This window comes from Prionailurus viverrinus, chromosome B3, assembly GCF_022837055.1.
Source record: "Prionailurus viverrinus isolate Anna chromosome B3, UM_Priviv_1.0, whole genome shotgun sequence".
Classification (NCBI taxonomy): domain Eukaryota; kingdom Metazoa; phylum Chordata; class Mammalia; order Carnivora; family Felidae; genus Prionailurus; species Prionailurus viverrinus.
The window spans coordinates 49,073,830-49,089,284 of record NC_062566.1 but is presented as its reverse complement, the minus strand read 5'-3'; the positions used below and the strand labels follow the sequence as shown (position 1 = coordinate 49,089,284).

Below are 15,455 nucleotides of genomic sequence, written 5' to 3'. Positions count from 1 at the left end.
AGCAATAAATCTTACGTTAACTGGAACACAAAAATGAGAATCTTTTGCCATATTAATGCCTTTATTGTGTTCATGTGTTACCATTCATATCTTTTACTGAAAATCTAAAAATATGTAGAATGATAGATTCTTAAGGTAAGCATTGGTAGAGTAGATGGGAGCTCAGGTCCAATTTTTTCTAACTCTCTGGCAGGATTCTTGAGAAAAATATAATTCCTCATATTCCCCAGGTTATAATGTGCTACTGGACATTGGTCTTAGGGAAATGAAGTATTTGTGGTTAGTTTTGAACTGCATAGTTTGCAAAAATTTTGTATGTTTAAAAACAAATCTAATTCTAATATTTGTCATGAGTGCCTTATCAGACTTAGAAAGTAATTAGAAATTAAAAACAGTATGTTTGAATTTTTAGTTATTAATAATTCTTTGTTTTTTTATTTTTATTTATTTTGGTTAGTCATTCTTTGAATAATGAAATAAAAGAGGAACGATTTTTCTTAATGATTTTTCACACTTGGATCAATTAACTAGTCTAATTATATACATCATAGTCTTTACTTACAAATTATTTTTTTGAATTAATGTATTCCCTTCATCCTTCCCAGAAATTACTAATCTTGGAGCTGGAATATGTTAAGATGGTTGATAAAAGTTGGAATCACTATTCTCTTCCTCCTTTAGCCAGTTAATGAACTAAGTAGAGTAGAATTTCTCCTAATCTTTGAGTTACCCCTATTGACTGTTTCTCTTGGATTTACTAGGTTTTTCCCTACTTGTACTGTTATCAACAGTAATATTCTTTATTCTTTTATCTTTCGGGCATTAGGGCCATTTTCTCACTTATTATCTTTTTTATATTTTGAACTACTTTATAAGTAAATGAGTCTTTAGAGTTAATTTTAGGATTTTAAGTCCTTTGTAAAAGAAATTGCAGCAGATGTGAAATTCAGTGGAAAGGTTGAAATTAGTGTAAGGAAAGAACAAAAAACATTAAACAACTTTAACTTGAGATCATAGTGTTTCTTTTCAGGATATTTGGCAATTTGAAATAAGTCTACAGAGGGCAAATTTATGACTTGTGGTTTGTAACAGAACACTGGCAGAATCAAATTTCAGTTGGAGGGAGAAAGTATGCTGCCATAAAATATCCTAAGGTAGGGTACCAATTTTATGGAACTGGAAGTCCTTTACTTTTCATGATCATGCCAATAAAAGACACCTTGACTTGTTTTCTCAACTAGATATGAAGAAGCTGAGGTTCGAAAAAAACTTGAAGAAAAGGACAGACAGGAGGAGCAGCTGCAGAAACAGAAAAGGCAAGAAGTAGGAAGAGAGGATGGTGGTACATCAAATAAAAGTTCCTTGGAAAATGTAATGGATTCCAGAGACAAAACCCAAAAGGTATTTCAAATTTATTCTGTGATGTTAAAAAAGACTGGTTCCTTTTTTTCAGATGATTTGCTTAAGGTGAGTTGAGATACAACAACAATGTACTTTGAGACAACAAGGGTAAAATTTAATGTGTTTTTTATTAGAAATTGAGTTAAATATTCTAGCTTCATTTGATCCCAGGTTTCTCTTGGAGCTTCCATAGAACTGTGTTCTGTGCATTAATTAGTTTTTTTGCAGTCACTGTTAACTTGATAACAGTAGTAGAAAGAGCATTAAAGCTGTGATTTAGTATATCTGAGTTCCAGTCCCATGTCAGGTCTTGCTTAACTGTTCTGGGACTTCATTTCCTTACTGCCAAGTGAAGATCTTGAAATAGATGATTTTTAAGGTTTCTTCTTTCTAATAAATGTAATTTGCATTGAAAAGGATTTGGTGTACTAATTTGGTGCCTAACCTTTTATCCATTTCTAGGGTCTCATACTCTTCTCTTTGCTTTTTCTTCCTTTCTGCCCATTTCCCTTTCCTCTTCTGTTTCATTTTATTCAGCAGCTCCTTGAAATCTAGCTACATCATTTGTTTGCCAAGAACCATCAGTGACTCAGTCTGTACCTGCCAGCTACCACTGTCTACTGTATCTCCTTCCTTCACCTTCTGAGGAACAATTCTTCCTAAAATAAAATTTCTTTTTTGGGGGGGGGCTCAACCGACATTTATTGAGGAGTTACTATATTCTAGTCACCATACATTATCTATAGTTAACTCTTAGAAAAAAAATTTTTTTAGATTATTTATTATTTAATTTATATCCAAGTTAATTAGCATATAGTGCAACAATGATTTCAGGAGTGGACTCCTTAATGTCCCTTACACATTTAGCCCTTCCCCCCTCCAGCAACCCTCTGTTCTCCATATTTAAGAGTCTCTTATGTTTTGTCCCCCTCCCTGTTTTTATGTTATTTTTCTTCCCTTCCCTTATGTTCATCTGTTTTGTATCTAAATTCCTTATATGAGTGAAGTCATATGATATTTGTCTTTCTCTAATTTCTCATAGCATAATACCCTCTAGTCCGTCCACGTAGTTGCAGATGGCAACATTTCATTCTTTTTGATTGCTCCATTGTATACATATACACCACATCTTCTTTATCCATTTGTCTGTTGATGGACATTTGGGCTCTTTCCATACTTTGGCTATTGTTGATAGTGCTGCGATAAACATTGGGGTGCATGTATCCCTTCAAAACAGCATACCTGTATCCCTTGGATAAATACCTAGTAGTGCAATTGCCAGGTTGTAAGGTAGTTCTATTTTTAGTTTTTTGAGGAACCTCCATACTGTTTTCCAGAGTGGCTGCACCAGTTTGCATTCCCACCAGCAGTGCAAAAGAGATCCTCTCTCTCCACATCCTCCCCAACATCCGTTGTTGCCTGAGTTGTGAATGTTAGCCATTCTGACAGGTGTAAGGTGGTATCTCACTGTGGTTTTGATTTGTATTTCCGTGATGATGAGTGATGTTGAACATTTTTTCATGTGTCAGTTGGCCATCTGGTTGTCTTCTTTGGAGACGTGTCTGTTCATGTCTTTTGCCCATTTCTTCACTAGATTATTTGTTTGGGTGTTGAGTTTGATAAGATCTTTATAGATTTTGGATACTAACCCTTTATCTGATATGTCGTTTGCAAATATCTTCTCCCCTAAAATATAATTTCTTAAACTCTGTTGAAATTCAGGGAAGGATTTCTGCTTTACTTTTTCTTAAGCATTTTGTAGCTTTCAGCTATCATTTGTGTGTGAATCATCATTGGTTTCATTAAGAAATAGATGTTGAGGGTGCTTGGGTGGTTCACTTGGTTAAGCTCCTGACTCTTGATTTCAGCTCTGGTCATGATCGCATGGGTTTGTGGGATCAAGCCCTGCATTGGGCTCATCCATGCTGATAGCATGGAGCCTACTTGGGATTCTCTTTCTTCCTCTCTCTCTTCCCCTCACCTGCCCGCACTCTGTCTCTCTCAAAATAAATAAATAATAATAAATAAATAAACATTAAAAAACATTTAAATATTTGACCTTATACTAAGCACTGTGTAAAAAGAAATGAAGAACTAGTGGTTTGTTGATTTTAGGAACTCATAATATAAGCTAAATAACACTATCTTAGGGAGATATAGGTTAAATGGCTGATATAGATAAATACAAGACTTCAAAGAACTATGTGAAATGATATTTTAATCTCTTCATTTTGTTGCCTTTCCAACAGGAGGGCCAACTACTTTTTTGTTACTTTTATTTTTGTTTAGCCTTTTTATATTGGGAAAAAACCACAATTAAACACTGTTACCCAGTTGCAATAGTCAACTAACATTTGTCACATTTTTTTTTTGTCACATTTTGTATCTGTACCTCTCCCCTTTTCTTTTGCTGTATTATTTCAAAGGAAGTTTCAGATAACATACCATTTTGCCCCTAAATATTTCAATATGCATCTCAAAGAAAGGGACATTTTCTCAATAATGACAATGCTACTTTTCCATCTCACAAGATTAATAGTAATTCCCTGATGTAATATCCAGCCTATATCCACATTTACCCACTATCTCATAGTGATACTGCAGAGTTGATTTGTTTGAATTAGGATCCGGATGAGGTCCACTTACAGTCTTTTGGTTGTTATGTCTCTTAAATTTAAGTCTCTGTAATACTCTCTGCTTGAGTTCCCCTTTAATTTTTTTTGTTTCATGCCTTTGGCTTTTTAATACTAGATCAGTTCTTTGAAATGAACCAACCACATTCGGGATTTATCCGATTGTTTCCTCCTTGTATTATTTAATTTCTACTTCTATCTTCCATATTTCTTGTAGGCTGAAAGTTCAGCCTAGCAGCTTAATAGGATTCAGGTTCAGTTTTTGTTTTGGCAAGAATGCTTAGTAGCCGATACTGTGTACTTCATAGTGTATAATATTAGGAAGCACGTAATATACATTTCTTTTTTAATCTTAGTAATGCTAAAATGGATCAGTAGGCTCAGGTAGGTCATTGGTTTTCCCATCTATAAAATGAGTTAGTACCTGACAGAATTATCATATGTTGTCTTGGTTAGAAAATACAAATTTGTAAAACCTTATATTACTTCATCTTCCTTTCATTATATAAAGAGAACTCTGAAGGGAATTGCCAGAATTTTTATTTCATTGCAAGAAATATTCTCTCATTAAATTAAATATTAAATTTCTGTAACAGTCTGTGCTTTTACATTATATTTAGTCATTAACTGAAGAAAATTTCAAGGAAGTGTTAAATGATTCTGATGTGCTGCTGGTTATTTTAGCTGTTATCTATTGCCAGATAACGTGGGGAAGCCATTATTGTTCATCTGTATCTTAATAAAATGCCAGTACTCCACATGCTTCATTTTCCAGGCTTTTAGTTTCAATGATGTAATAGAGTTGAACTTTATGTTTCTATGAAAATTTTTACTTCTATTAAAGTTGAAACTTTTTTTTCCTGTGAAATAGATAAATGGTGAAAAGAGTGACAAAAATGAGACCACAGAGAAAGGTAAGTGTGACAGAAAGAGGGAGTCCTTTTAGGTTATTATTGAGATCTTCTTTTAATCAAAATAAGCTTCAGATTTTACACAATGAGATCTTAACGTTGTGTCTAATTTGTATGTAAGCTTTATCATTTTTCTTAGCCTATGCAATTATATTGAAAATGTGTTTATATTCCGTATATATCATGGGGAATATTTATGGTAATATGTAATTAAAAACATCAAAACCATAGTTTATACTTTTCATTCTTTTTTTTCAAGATGTAGTTTAGCATAGCAGTTAAGAGCATGGACTCTCTGAAGTCAGACTACCTGGATTTTACTGGCCCCTCCTGAATTTCCATGTGATCTTGAGCATGTTATTTAATCTCTACCTTAATTTCCCCATCTGTAAAGTGAGGATAATATTAATACCGATTTTATAGATTTACTGTGAGGATTGAATGAGTTAATATATTTGAAACTCTTAGTAACGTGATATGAGGATTTGTGTATTAGCTATTATGACTTATGGTTCTAGTTTGTAGACCTAATTATTTAAAATCTTCACTCCCCTCAAAAATATCTACACCAGTAATTTGGATATTATCCATAGGTGGTGTTGATGTTCCAATTACACGTATGTGACCTATACAACAGGACTCAGACAGTTGCCTAAGTTTTCCTTTCTCAGAAAAGATTTAATTATTAATTGTATGTAACACTAAAATAAATTTTCTATTTAAAGTATTATCATACAACAATTTAAAAAATAAGATACCTTCCTAAAAGATGTTATTAATTCATTCCAAGATTTGTTTTTATCTATGTTTTTTGTATCTCATTCTGCTTAGGTGTTATTTCCCTAAGTGGTTTGTTCCCAACTTGTTTAGATGATTTTGTTGTCTAAATGATCTTGATGGTTAGAGAAGTAGGGTGGTTATTTTCAGCTGGGTATTTAACTTAGGAGATCATGTGACTACGTTCTTCTCACATCTCACTGCCAAAATAGTTCTTTACATTTTTAAGCTCCCTTGTAGCAGCTTTTTATCTTTCTAATATTTATTTATTTACTTTTAAAGTTTTTATTATTGAAGTATAGTTGACTTTGTTGTGCTTTTTAATCTTTCATTTCAGATGGTAGAAGCTGTAAGAGGAAAATAGCAACATAACAAATATTTATTTTGGTTAAATATTAAAGGGCTGGAGAATAAACATTTTAGGCTTGGGGGGGTCACTGAGGTTCGTGCTGTCACAGCAGGAAAGCAGCAGCCATTGGCAATATGTAAACACGTTTGTACAGCTGTGTTCCATTAAAAACAGGTGGCCATAGTTTGTCAACCCTTGATGCAGAACACAAAAAACAAGCCTTTGACTTGTTACTCTAGAAATACTTGAAAATCTAAATGTTTTTTAAATAGTCCCCATAAGACCTCATCAGAGACTTTTTAAAAAGAATTTAGAAACTGTCAAGAATTTTTGAACCATGGATGTTTTTTTCTGGTTGACATTTTTCAAATGATTTAATTATTAAATAGAGAATAAGAAAATCTTCATGAGATACATATATTAATTTCCTTTATTTTGTACCAGCGACAGTCAGCACCTTATGTAGTTGTAACCTCAACAGCTAGCTTTGGTATTTAAGCCTTCAGAAATGGAACATTGAACTAGTTTCTTGATGAATGTCAAAAACACAAATTATATTTAATGTTAGTTTAAAAAGTAGTAAGTAGTGTGATGGGATAGCAGGTATATGACACCTAGTGTACCTCACTCTTCTAGAAGAAGCAATTATTGTCCTGTGTTTAGTGATAAGAAAGCATGTGGAACTAGGTGTTTTTTGTTGCTTATATTGTCTCTCTTGATTCCAAGGGGCAATCACAGCGAAGGAGCTATACACAATGATGATGGATGAAAACATCAGCTTGATTATAATGGATGCTCGAAGAATGCAGGATTATCAAGATTCCCATATTTCAAATTCTCTCAGTGTTCCTGAAGAAGCCATCAGTCCAGGGTGGGTCATTGTGTATTTAGGTAAAATGGTTAACTGTAGACAGTAGTAAATGTTACTACTTACCATCCAGGCTAAATATGATAAAGTAGGCTTTCTTCTCCGGTTACTCCATAATGTTACACTTTACTCTTTCTCTGAAGGGTGGTATAAAGAACATTTTGGTTTGGGTGTTTTCTCCTATTTGTGACATTTGTAGTCTTATTGGAAGAGAAGTGAAGCTGCCTTTGTGTGCCCTCTCTCCCAAGGTTTTTTTTGACTAATTTTTCCTTTTTTTATTTATGAGCTTGTGAAGTATATGCACCAAATTGACTAAAATCATGAACTGATTGAATTGTTTTTTTATTTAGGAATACCCCATAGTGGGACACCTGGTTGGCTCAGTTGGTTAAGCATCCAGGTCTTCATTTTGGCTCAGGTCATGATCTCACAATTCATGGGATCGAGCCCCATGTCAGGTTCTGCACTGTTAGCTTGGAGCTTGCTTGAGATTCTCTCCTCTCTCTCTGCCCCTCCCCAGCTCATGCTCACTCTCACTCTCTCAAAAACAAATGAATAAAATTTTAAAAATTAAAAAAAATAAAAAAGAAATATCCATCCTGTTATCTGTAGTAAAAGAGTACATAAATACTTTTTGGGGGAAAAAAAAAACAGTATCGCCAACTGATTAAGTAAATGGATAGACTCCAAAGTCAGACTATATTCAGATCGAAATTGTTTCTTCTCAGCTACATTACTTCTAGCCAGTGACCTAACCTCTCTAAGCCCATATCCATCTATAAAATAGGAATAGTAATATTACCTATCTCAGGTTTTGAGAAGCTTAAGTGAAATTTTATATACACAAACTTACCACAGTGGCTGGCACTAGTAAGGACTCATTAAAATTTTTTTTTCTTTTTTGATAAGGATGTTAATCTATAAAATAATGTAAAGTTACTTGCATGAATATATTATGTATTAAAAACTATCATCATAATGACATCATAATGGAGCTAAACCTCCATATCCAGGGCTATTTTTAGTATTTCAAGTGTTAAATAAATTATATAACCTCTCTGGGTCTTAGTTTATGGGATTGGATTAAAATCTGTGGCCCATTTTAAGATTAACTTAAACAGCATTGAAAAGACATACTTTTTTTTTTTTTTTTTTTTTTAATGTTTATTTATTTTTGGGACAGAGAGAGACAGAGCATGAATGGGGGAGGGGCAGAGAGAGAGGGAGACACAGAATTGGAAACAGGCTCCAGGCTCTGAGCCATCAGCCCAGAGCCTGACGCGGGGCTCGAACTCACGGACCGCGAGATCGTGACCTGGCTGAAGTCGGACGCTTAACCGACTGCGCCACCCAGGCGCCCCAAAAGACATACTTTTTAAATTAAGTAGTAAAAAAAAAAGGGGGGGGTGCGCCTGGGTGGCTCAGTCAGTTAAGTGTACGACTTCGGCTCAGGTCATGATCTTGCTGTCCGTGTGTTTGAGCCCTGCTTCAGGCTCAGAGCCTGGAGCCCACTTCAGATTCTGTGTCTTCCTCTCTCTCTGCCCCTCTCCCGCTTACACACGATCACGCTCTCTTTCAAAAATAAATAAACATTAAAAAAATTTAAAAATAAGTAAATTAGGCAGTAAAATTTGCATAGTTTTTGGCACATTTTTTGACGCTTGATAAAGTTTGACCTGAAGAATAGGGTGCTTTGTAAATAATGCTGTTGAAAAGTGACACTAGAGTACTTAGTCTAATCAAGTGGGTGTCACTGTATTCCTAGGATTTGAATAGGCAAAATTGTATTAATCTTTGGATGGTCTAATCTGTACTAGCAGAAAGCCTGGGTTTTTATTGAGTTTAAGTGTTTCCCAAAATGCGAGAAATTTGACTACTATGAAACTCATGATGAGTTTAGGTTGAAGATTAAAGAGTGATGAACTGCATGCCAAGAAAATTATTCCCCTTTAACTTTTGTTTCAGTCTTTCTGAAGTCATTAAAAGAAGTCTGTTTGGTGCTAGCATTCCTTTTTAATATTTGCTTATCTTTTTCACCAGAGAGTAGGCCTTAGAGCTTTCTGGAGGCAACAGTATCTACAGCTAGCTGATGGTGATTACTGTATTCTTTATTTTTGATTTTTTCTTAAACATTTTAATACCATATAGCATACATACAAAAGCACTCCTGTCCTAAGTATTTGGCTCAGTGAATTTTCAAAAGCAACACACCCATTTAGTACACCCATTTATCTGACCAGAAATAGAATATTACTATCATTCCAGAATCCCTTCATATGCCCTCTGTTAGTTACTACCCATATCCCCACCCACCAAAGGGAACCACCAGCTTCTAACAGAATAGATTTATTTTTGGGGCGCCTGGGTGGCTGAGTCGGTTAAGCATCTGACTTTGGTTCAGGTCATGATCTCATGGTCCATGAGTTCAAGCCCTGTGTCAGGCTCTGTGCTGACAGCTCGGAGCCTGGAGCCTGCTTTGGATTCTGTGTCTCCTCTCTCTCTGCCCCTTCCCTTCTTGTGCTCTGTCTTTCTCTGTCTCTCTCAAAAATAAATAAACATTGGGGCGCCTGGGTGGCGCAGTCGGTTAAGCGTCCGACTTCAGCCAGGTCACGATCTCGCGGTCCGGGAGTTCGAGCCCCGCGTCAGGCTCTGGGCTGATGGCTCAGAGCCTGGAGCCTGTTTCCGATTCTGTGTTTTCCTCTCTCTCTGCCCCTCCCCCATTCATGCTCTGTCTCTCTCTGTCCCAAAAATAAATAAACGTTGAGAAAAAAAAAAAAAAATTTAAAAAAAAAAATAAATAAACATTAAAAAATTAAAAAAAAAAAAAGGACAGATTTATTTTTGTCTGTTTTTGTATTTTATATAAAAGGAAATATATAATCTATAGTTTTTTATATATCTGGCTGCTTGTACTCCATATTATTGGTGTAGTTATGGTTCATTCTGTTGTGTGAATAAAGCATAATTTTACTGATGTATGTATTTTACTGATTATCATTTATTCATTAGATATGCTGTTGTTTCCATGTATATGGGACTGTACATTTTCCTGTTAAATTTAAGTAAAGGATCACTTTCAATTAAGTAATTAAATTAATAATTAAGTTTATTAAATAATAGACAAGGTAGGGCAAAATTGCAGCAATTTGTAAAGATGTTACATGAAAGACTGAGTTTGGGAAATGCTAGTGATACAATTATTTCCTAAAGTGTTTTTTATAGAGTACTAATCTTGAGTTTTTAGACTAAAAGGCAAATATATCCCTAGAGTCAGGGATAGTCCTTAATATCACATTTCAGGGGTGCCTGGGTGGCTCATTTAGTTAAATGTTTACCTCTTGATTTCAGCTCAGGTCATGATCTCACGATTCGTGAGTTCAAGCCCCGAATCAGGCTCTGTGCTGACAGTGCAGGACCTGCTTGGGATTCTCTCTCTCATGCTTTCTCTCTGCCCCTCCTCTGCTTGAGCACTGTCTCTCTCAAAAATAAATAAGTAAACATTAACAGTAAAAAGAAATCATATTTCAATTTTTTTCATTCTTATCACTATATATCAGGTGAGAATATTAGGAGACAGTATTTTATATTTCTTCTCTTTTCCTTTATTTCCTACAAGATATAGTAGCCAACATTATTATATAGGAGCAAGTTTTTTTTTTCTTTTAAATAATCTAAACCATTTCTTTTACTTATGAATAAAAGTGTACCAGTCCTGCCCAGCTTGCCAGTATTATCAGTTAAATATTAAAATGCTTAGTGCTTTGCCAGGAATAATATGGAGTTTCTTACCTGATAGAACAAATTTGTATTATTTATTCAGTCATTCAGCACTCATATACTGAGCACTAGTTTTCTGTGGGCTGGATTGCTATGGTTCTAAGTACTGGGGCTTACCTATTGAACAAAAAATTTGCTTCATGGAGCTTATATTTTAACAGGGAGGTGGGATAGCAAAACAGACAATAAACCGTAAAATATATGTCTGCTATTTAATAAGTGCAATGGAGATGGGTGTATCAAGTGTGTACATTGGGCTAGGTATTAAAATTTTAATCCAGGAAGGCTTCATGGAGAAGTTATTACTGAGCAGATTTTGAGAGGGTAAAGGAAATGAGTGATGGCAGTTATCTGAAGGAAAAGGATTCCAGATAGAAAGGCACAGAGGCAGAGACCCTTAGGCAGGAGTATACCTGAATAAGCAGGAACTACAAGGAGGCAGTGGCTGGTGTCGAGTGGAATAAATGGGCAAGTAGTTAGTGATGAGAAGTTGATGTAATAGGATTTGGGGGGGAGGGGCTGTGCTGCAGGACCACTCTAAGGACTTTAGGTAACTTTTAAATTAACTTTTATGTGAGCAAAAGACATGAATAGCATGCTTTAATGTACAGTTGATATTTTTCACAGTTGATGATTTAAAAGGCAGCACAGCAGAACAGCTAAGAGCATGGACGTGAACAAGATTGCCTGAATTTGAAATTTGGCTTCACTTGGCATCTGTAACCTTCGATAGGTCAATTAATATTTTTGTGCCCCAGTTTCTCCATTTATAAAATGGGGTTAGTAATGCCTACTTCATAGGATTTGTTGTGAGGGTTCAGTTGAGATTCTATGAAAATAAAGCATTTAGGAGAGTATCTGGCACATAGTAAATGCTCTATGTGTTTGTTAAATAAGCATTTTGGTATTTGGTTAGCAATTATCTACATAGGTATAAGAGAACTGAAGTATAAATAATGTTACCCAAGTGATCCCCCAGTTATTTATATTTAGCTGAGAGAGGTGTTCAGATGACTTCTTTGCAGTTTTGGCTTCCTTTTTTGTGAGGGGTTACAGTTGATTCCATTTCTTTGAGTTTCTAATAATTACTAAAACATATTCCAGTGTTATGCAGAGGTGAAGTTATTAAACATTTTAGGATTATTTATTATCCAGACATACAATTTGACTTTAGAAAGAAATGTTGCTGAAAATTTACTGTGGTACAGACTAAAAGAAAACTCAGTGTCTTATATTAGTATATTAAGACTTCTTGTCTACCTTTGCCCCAATACAAATGTTAATACATTTCAGAGTCACTGCTAGTTGGATTGAAGCAAAACTCCCAGATGATTCTAAAGACACATGGAAGAAGAGGGGGAATGTGGAATATGTGGTACTTCTTGACTGGTTTAGTTCAACAAAAGATTTACAACTTGGAACAACTCTACGGAGTCTGAAAGATGCACTTTTCAAGGTTAGCAAGTTTCCTTGTTAGTTCACTGTAATTGTAAGCCTTCTTTGGTTGTTAGAAAGGTATACTGACTAGCTGTTTATCTTAAGGATAAGAAGATTCAGCAGCTTTGGTTGGAGATTTTTTTTTTAAATGCAGATTTAAAAGACTAGTTTTGAATCATCAAATAATAATAAACTGATAATATAACATAAGATTAGAATTTCCAGGAACATAAACTGTCTAAAAAAAAGCGTTATTTTTTTGTTTTAAGAATTAGACTATGGGGGCGCCTGGGTGGTGCAGTCGGTTAAGCGTCCGACTTCAGCCAGGTCACGATCTCGCAGTCAGTGAGTTCGAGCCCCGCGTCAGGCTCTGGGCTGATGGCTCAGAGCCTGGAGCCTGTTTCCGATTCTGTGTCTCCCTCTCTCTCTGCCCCTCCCCCGTTCATGCTCTGTCTCTCTCTGTCCCAAAAATAAATAAACGTTGAAAAAAAAAAAAAAAAGAATTAGACTATGACAGAGAGGGAGAAAGGCAAACCATCAGAGACTCTTAAATACAGAGAACAAACTGAGGGTGGAATGGGGGAGGCGGGGAATAGGTGATGGGCATTGAGGAGGGCCCTTGTTGGGATGAGCACTGGATGTTGTAAGTAATGAACTACAGGAATCTACCCCAAAAACCAAGAGCACACTTTACACACTGTTTAGTCAATTTGACAATAAATTATATTAAAAATAAATAAAAAAGAATTAGACTACGAAACATAGAAGCAAAGGAAGAAGTCACTAAGGAGAAAAAGCTTGTTAGATTTGACTTGACAAAAATAAATTTGTGGAAAAATACCATATGATTAGATTGCAGAAGACAAATAGAATATTTGCAATAAAAAGGGCAGTACAGTTGGCCTTTGAATAACAGTGTTTAGGGGTACCAACACCCTGCCACAATTTTTGACTTATCCCAAATTTTACTAATACTGTTGACCAAAAGCCTTACTTATAAACAGTCAATTAGCAAAGTATTTTTATATGTATTATATACTGTATTCTTACAATAAAGTAAGCTAGAAAAAAGCAAATGTTATAAATTATATAAAATTATATAAAATAATGAAAAAATTACTGAAATCATAATTCAATCATAATTAAAATCACAGTTACTGTACTGTATGTATATTTATTGGAAAAAGGCCCCATATAGATGGGTAAGCAGCACCAGGATAAGAATGGTGGCAGCAGTGGGCCTGGCCCTGGAATGGTAGGGTTCCACAGCCTGGTAACCTCTACTGAGCGATGGCAGCCACTGGGTAGGCCTGTAGGTGGCGACAGCACCCTTGAATCACAGTATAGCTGCCTAGAGGTGTACCACCAGCCTGTGGCCATTGGCAACCACAGCCTCATGTGAATGTTCTGGCCTCCAGGAGCCACCATGGGGAGGAGCATTCTGCCCTTGGCCAGGGAGGGTCCTAGGCCCAAGGAGGACCAGGGCAGGGAGGAGGGAATACGAAGAATGCTGGACTTCCTGGGCAGCACCGACCTGTACTCTGCGGGGTGTGTCTCCACTTCAGCCTCACCTCCTGTCCACCAGTCCAGGGCTTTCAGCCTGACCACTCTGCTGGCATATAAGGACCTGAAGCTGTGTCCAGTTTGGGGCTTCTGGGAGCTGCTGACAGCTGGTGACAGCCTCAACAGGTTGCCCAGGTACTCATTTGGGCAACAGGCACAACCTCTGCACTAGTCGCTTTCAATTTGGTCCCATCGGTGGGCAGTTGTAAATGCCTGTGGCTTTTGCCATCAACTCAAAGGGGAGAAAAAAGTGTGTAAGTGGACTTGGCGCAGTTCAAACCCATGTTGTTCAACAGTCAACTATAGAACACCTAAAATATGAAGGAACTTTTGCAAATAAAAAAATTATTTAAGATAAAATAGTAAAATAAGTAGTGGACATAGGCATGAACAGAAGAGGAAATACAAGAGACAAACATAAAAACAATCCTCTTTACTAGTAGAAATGCAGTTAAAAAAGTGAATGCCATTTTCTGATCAAATTAGCAAAGAAAAAATAATCAGTATAATTTGTTAAATTATTAAACTGATAGTACTAAATGAATGCTGGTAAGAATCAAACTTAATCTGCTCTTAGGAAGGTCAGTTGATGGAACATTACCCTTCAGGAGGACAATCTTAAAAGCCTTAAAACAGTTCATGCTTTAAAATAGGGAATCTAGAAATATACCCAAGTACAGATCGATACATGAAACTGCCAGTATTCAACTAGTTTTGATGTACAATACTGGCACTTTCATAAAGTTCAGCCTAAGATATATGTAGGTTTAGTGTATGAGAAAGATGATTTAACAAGTCAGTGTGGGGAAAAATGGATAAAAATGAATGGTTTGGAGACAGCTGGCTAGCCAGTAGGTAAAAAGAAAGGGGACCCCTACCTTACTTCTTAGATCACACCATATTCCAGATGGGTCAATTATATAAATATGTTGATTGAAATAGTGAAGTAGTACTAGGAAAAAGCATTTGTAGGTCTTGTAAACCAAGACACCATGAAGGAAGATCAATGTATTTGACTGTTTTAATTCCATAAATAAAGTAAAAATCAATCAGGAAAATAATTGTAACATATATGACAAAGAGCTATTTTTCTTAATATTCAAAGTACATTCACTATGTACTAAGAAAATAGCAAATTCTACTGAAAAATGGGCAAAGGATGAGATTATTTAAGTCATAGAATATTATAAACATTTAATATTAATAAACGTTAAAAGATGTGCAGCTTCACTGATAAAAGCTAATTAAAACATGATTCCATTTTCTATCCACCAGTTTGGTAAAAATTATAAAGATTTATGATAGGCTTTCTCATAAACTGTTGGTAAGTATATAAATTGGTATCATCTTTTGAAGGGCAATTTGGCAGCATCTACCAAACTTTTAATCCAGCAGTTCTAGTTCTAGTAAATTACCCTGCAGAAATATATATATAGATACATATTTTTAATGATCATTTAAAGATTAGGAATGTATACTAAAAGCCTTAAAATGTTCATGTGCCTTGGCTCAGCCACTCCACTTCTGGGGATTTTTCCCTAATGGAGTTGATTGGGTATGTGCGTATATCAGGATCTTCAGTATTTATCTCAGCATTTTTATAACGGGAAAGATAACCATAAGTGTTCCATTGGTTGATTCAGTTTTGGGGTGTGTGTATGTGTGTATAAAACAGAATATTATCTGGTCATTACAAGTGGTGGTGATAGGACCCTTAGTAAAAGATGTTCATGTAAGAG

The 15,455-nt window shown here is 35.5% G+C and overlaps 1 protein-coding gene across 1 annotated transcript in view; it reads left to right on the top strand.

Annotated features, from left to right (window-relative positions):
• The window catches only part of USP8 (ubiquitin specific peptidase 8), a 78,808-nt gene that overhangs the window by 31,477 nt on the left and 31,876 nt on the right, over positions 1-15,455 (top strand). Inside the window, exons 5-8 of the mRNA XM_047863696.1 lie at positions 1,242-1,401; positions 4,906-4,948; positions 6,798-6,942; positions 12,010-12,172. Of these exons, the coding sequence (XP_047719652.1) occupies positions 1,242-1,401; positions 4,906-4,948; positions 6,798-6,942; positions 12,010-12,172 (511 nt within the window). The remainder of the gene's footprint in view (positions 1-1,241; positions 1,402-4,905; positions 4,949-6,797; positions 6,943-12,009; positions 12,173-15,455) is intronic.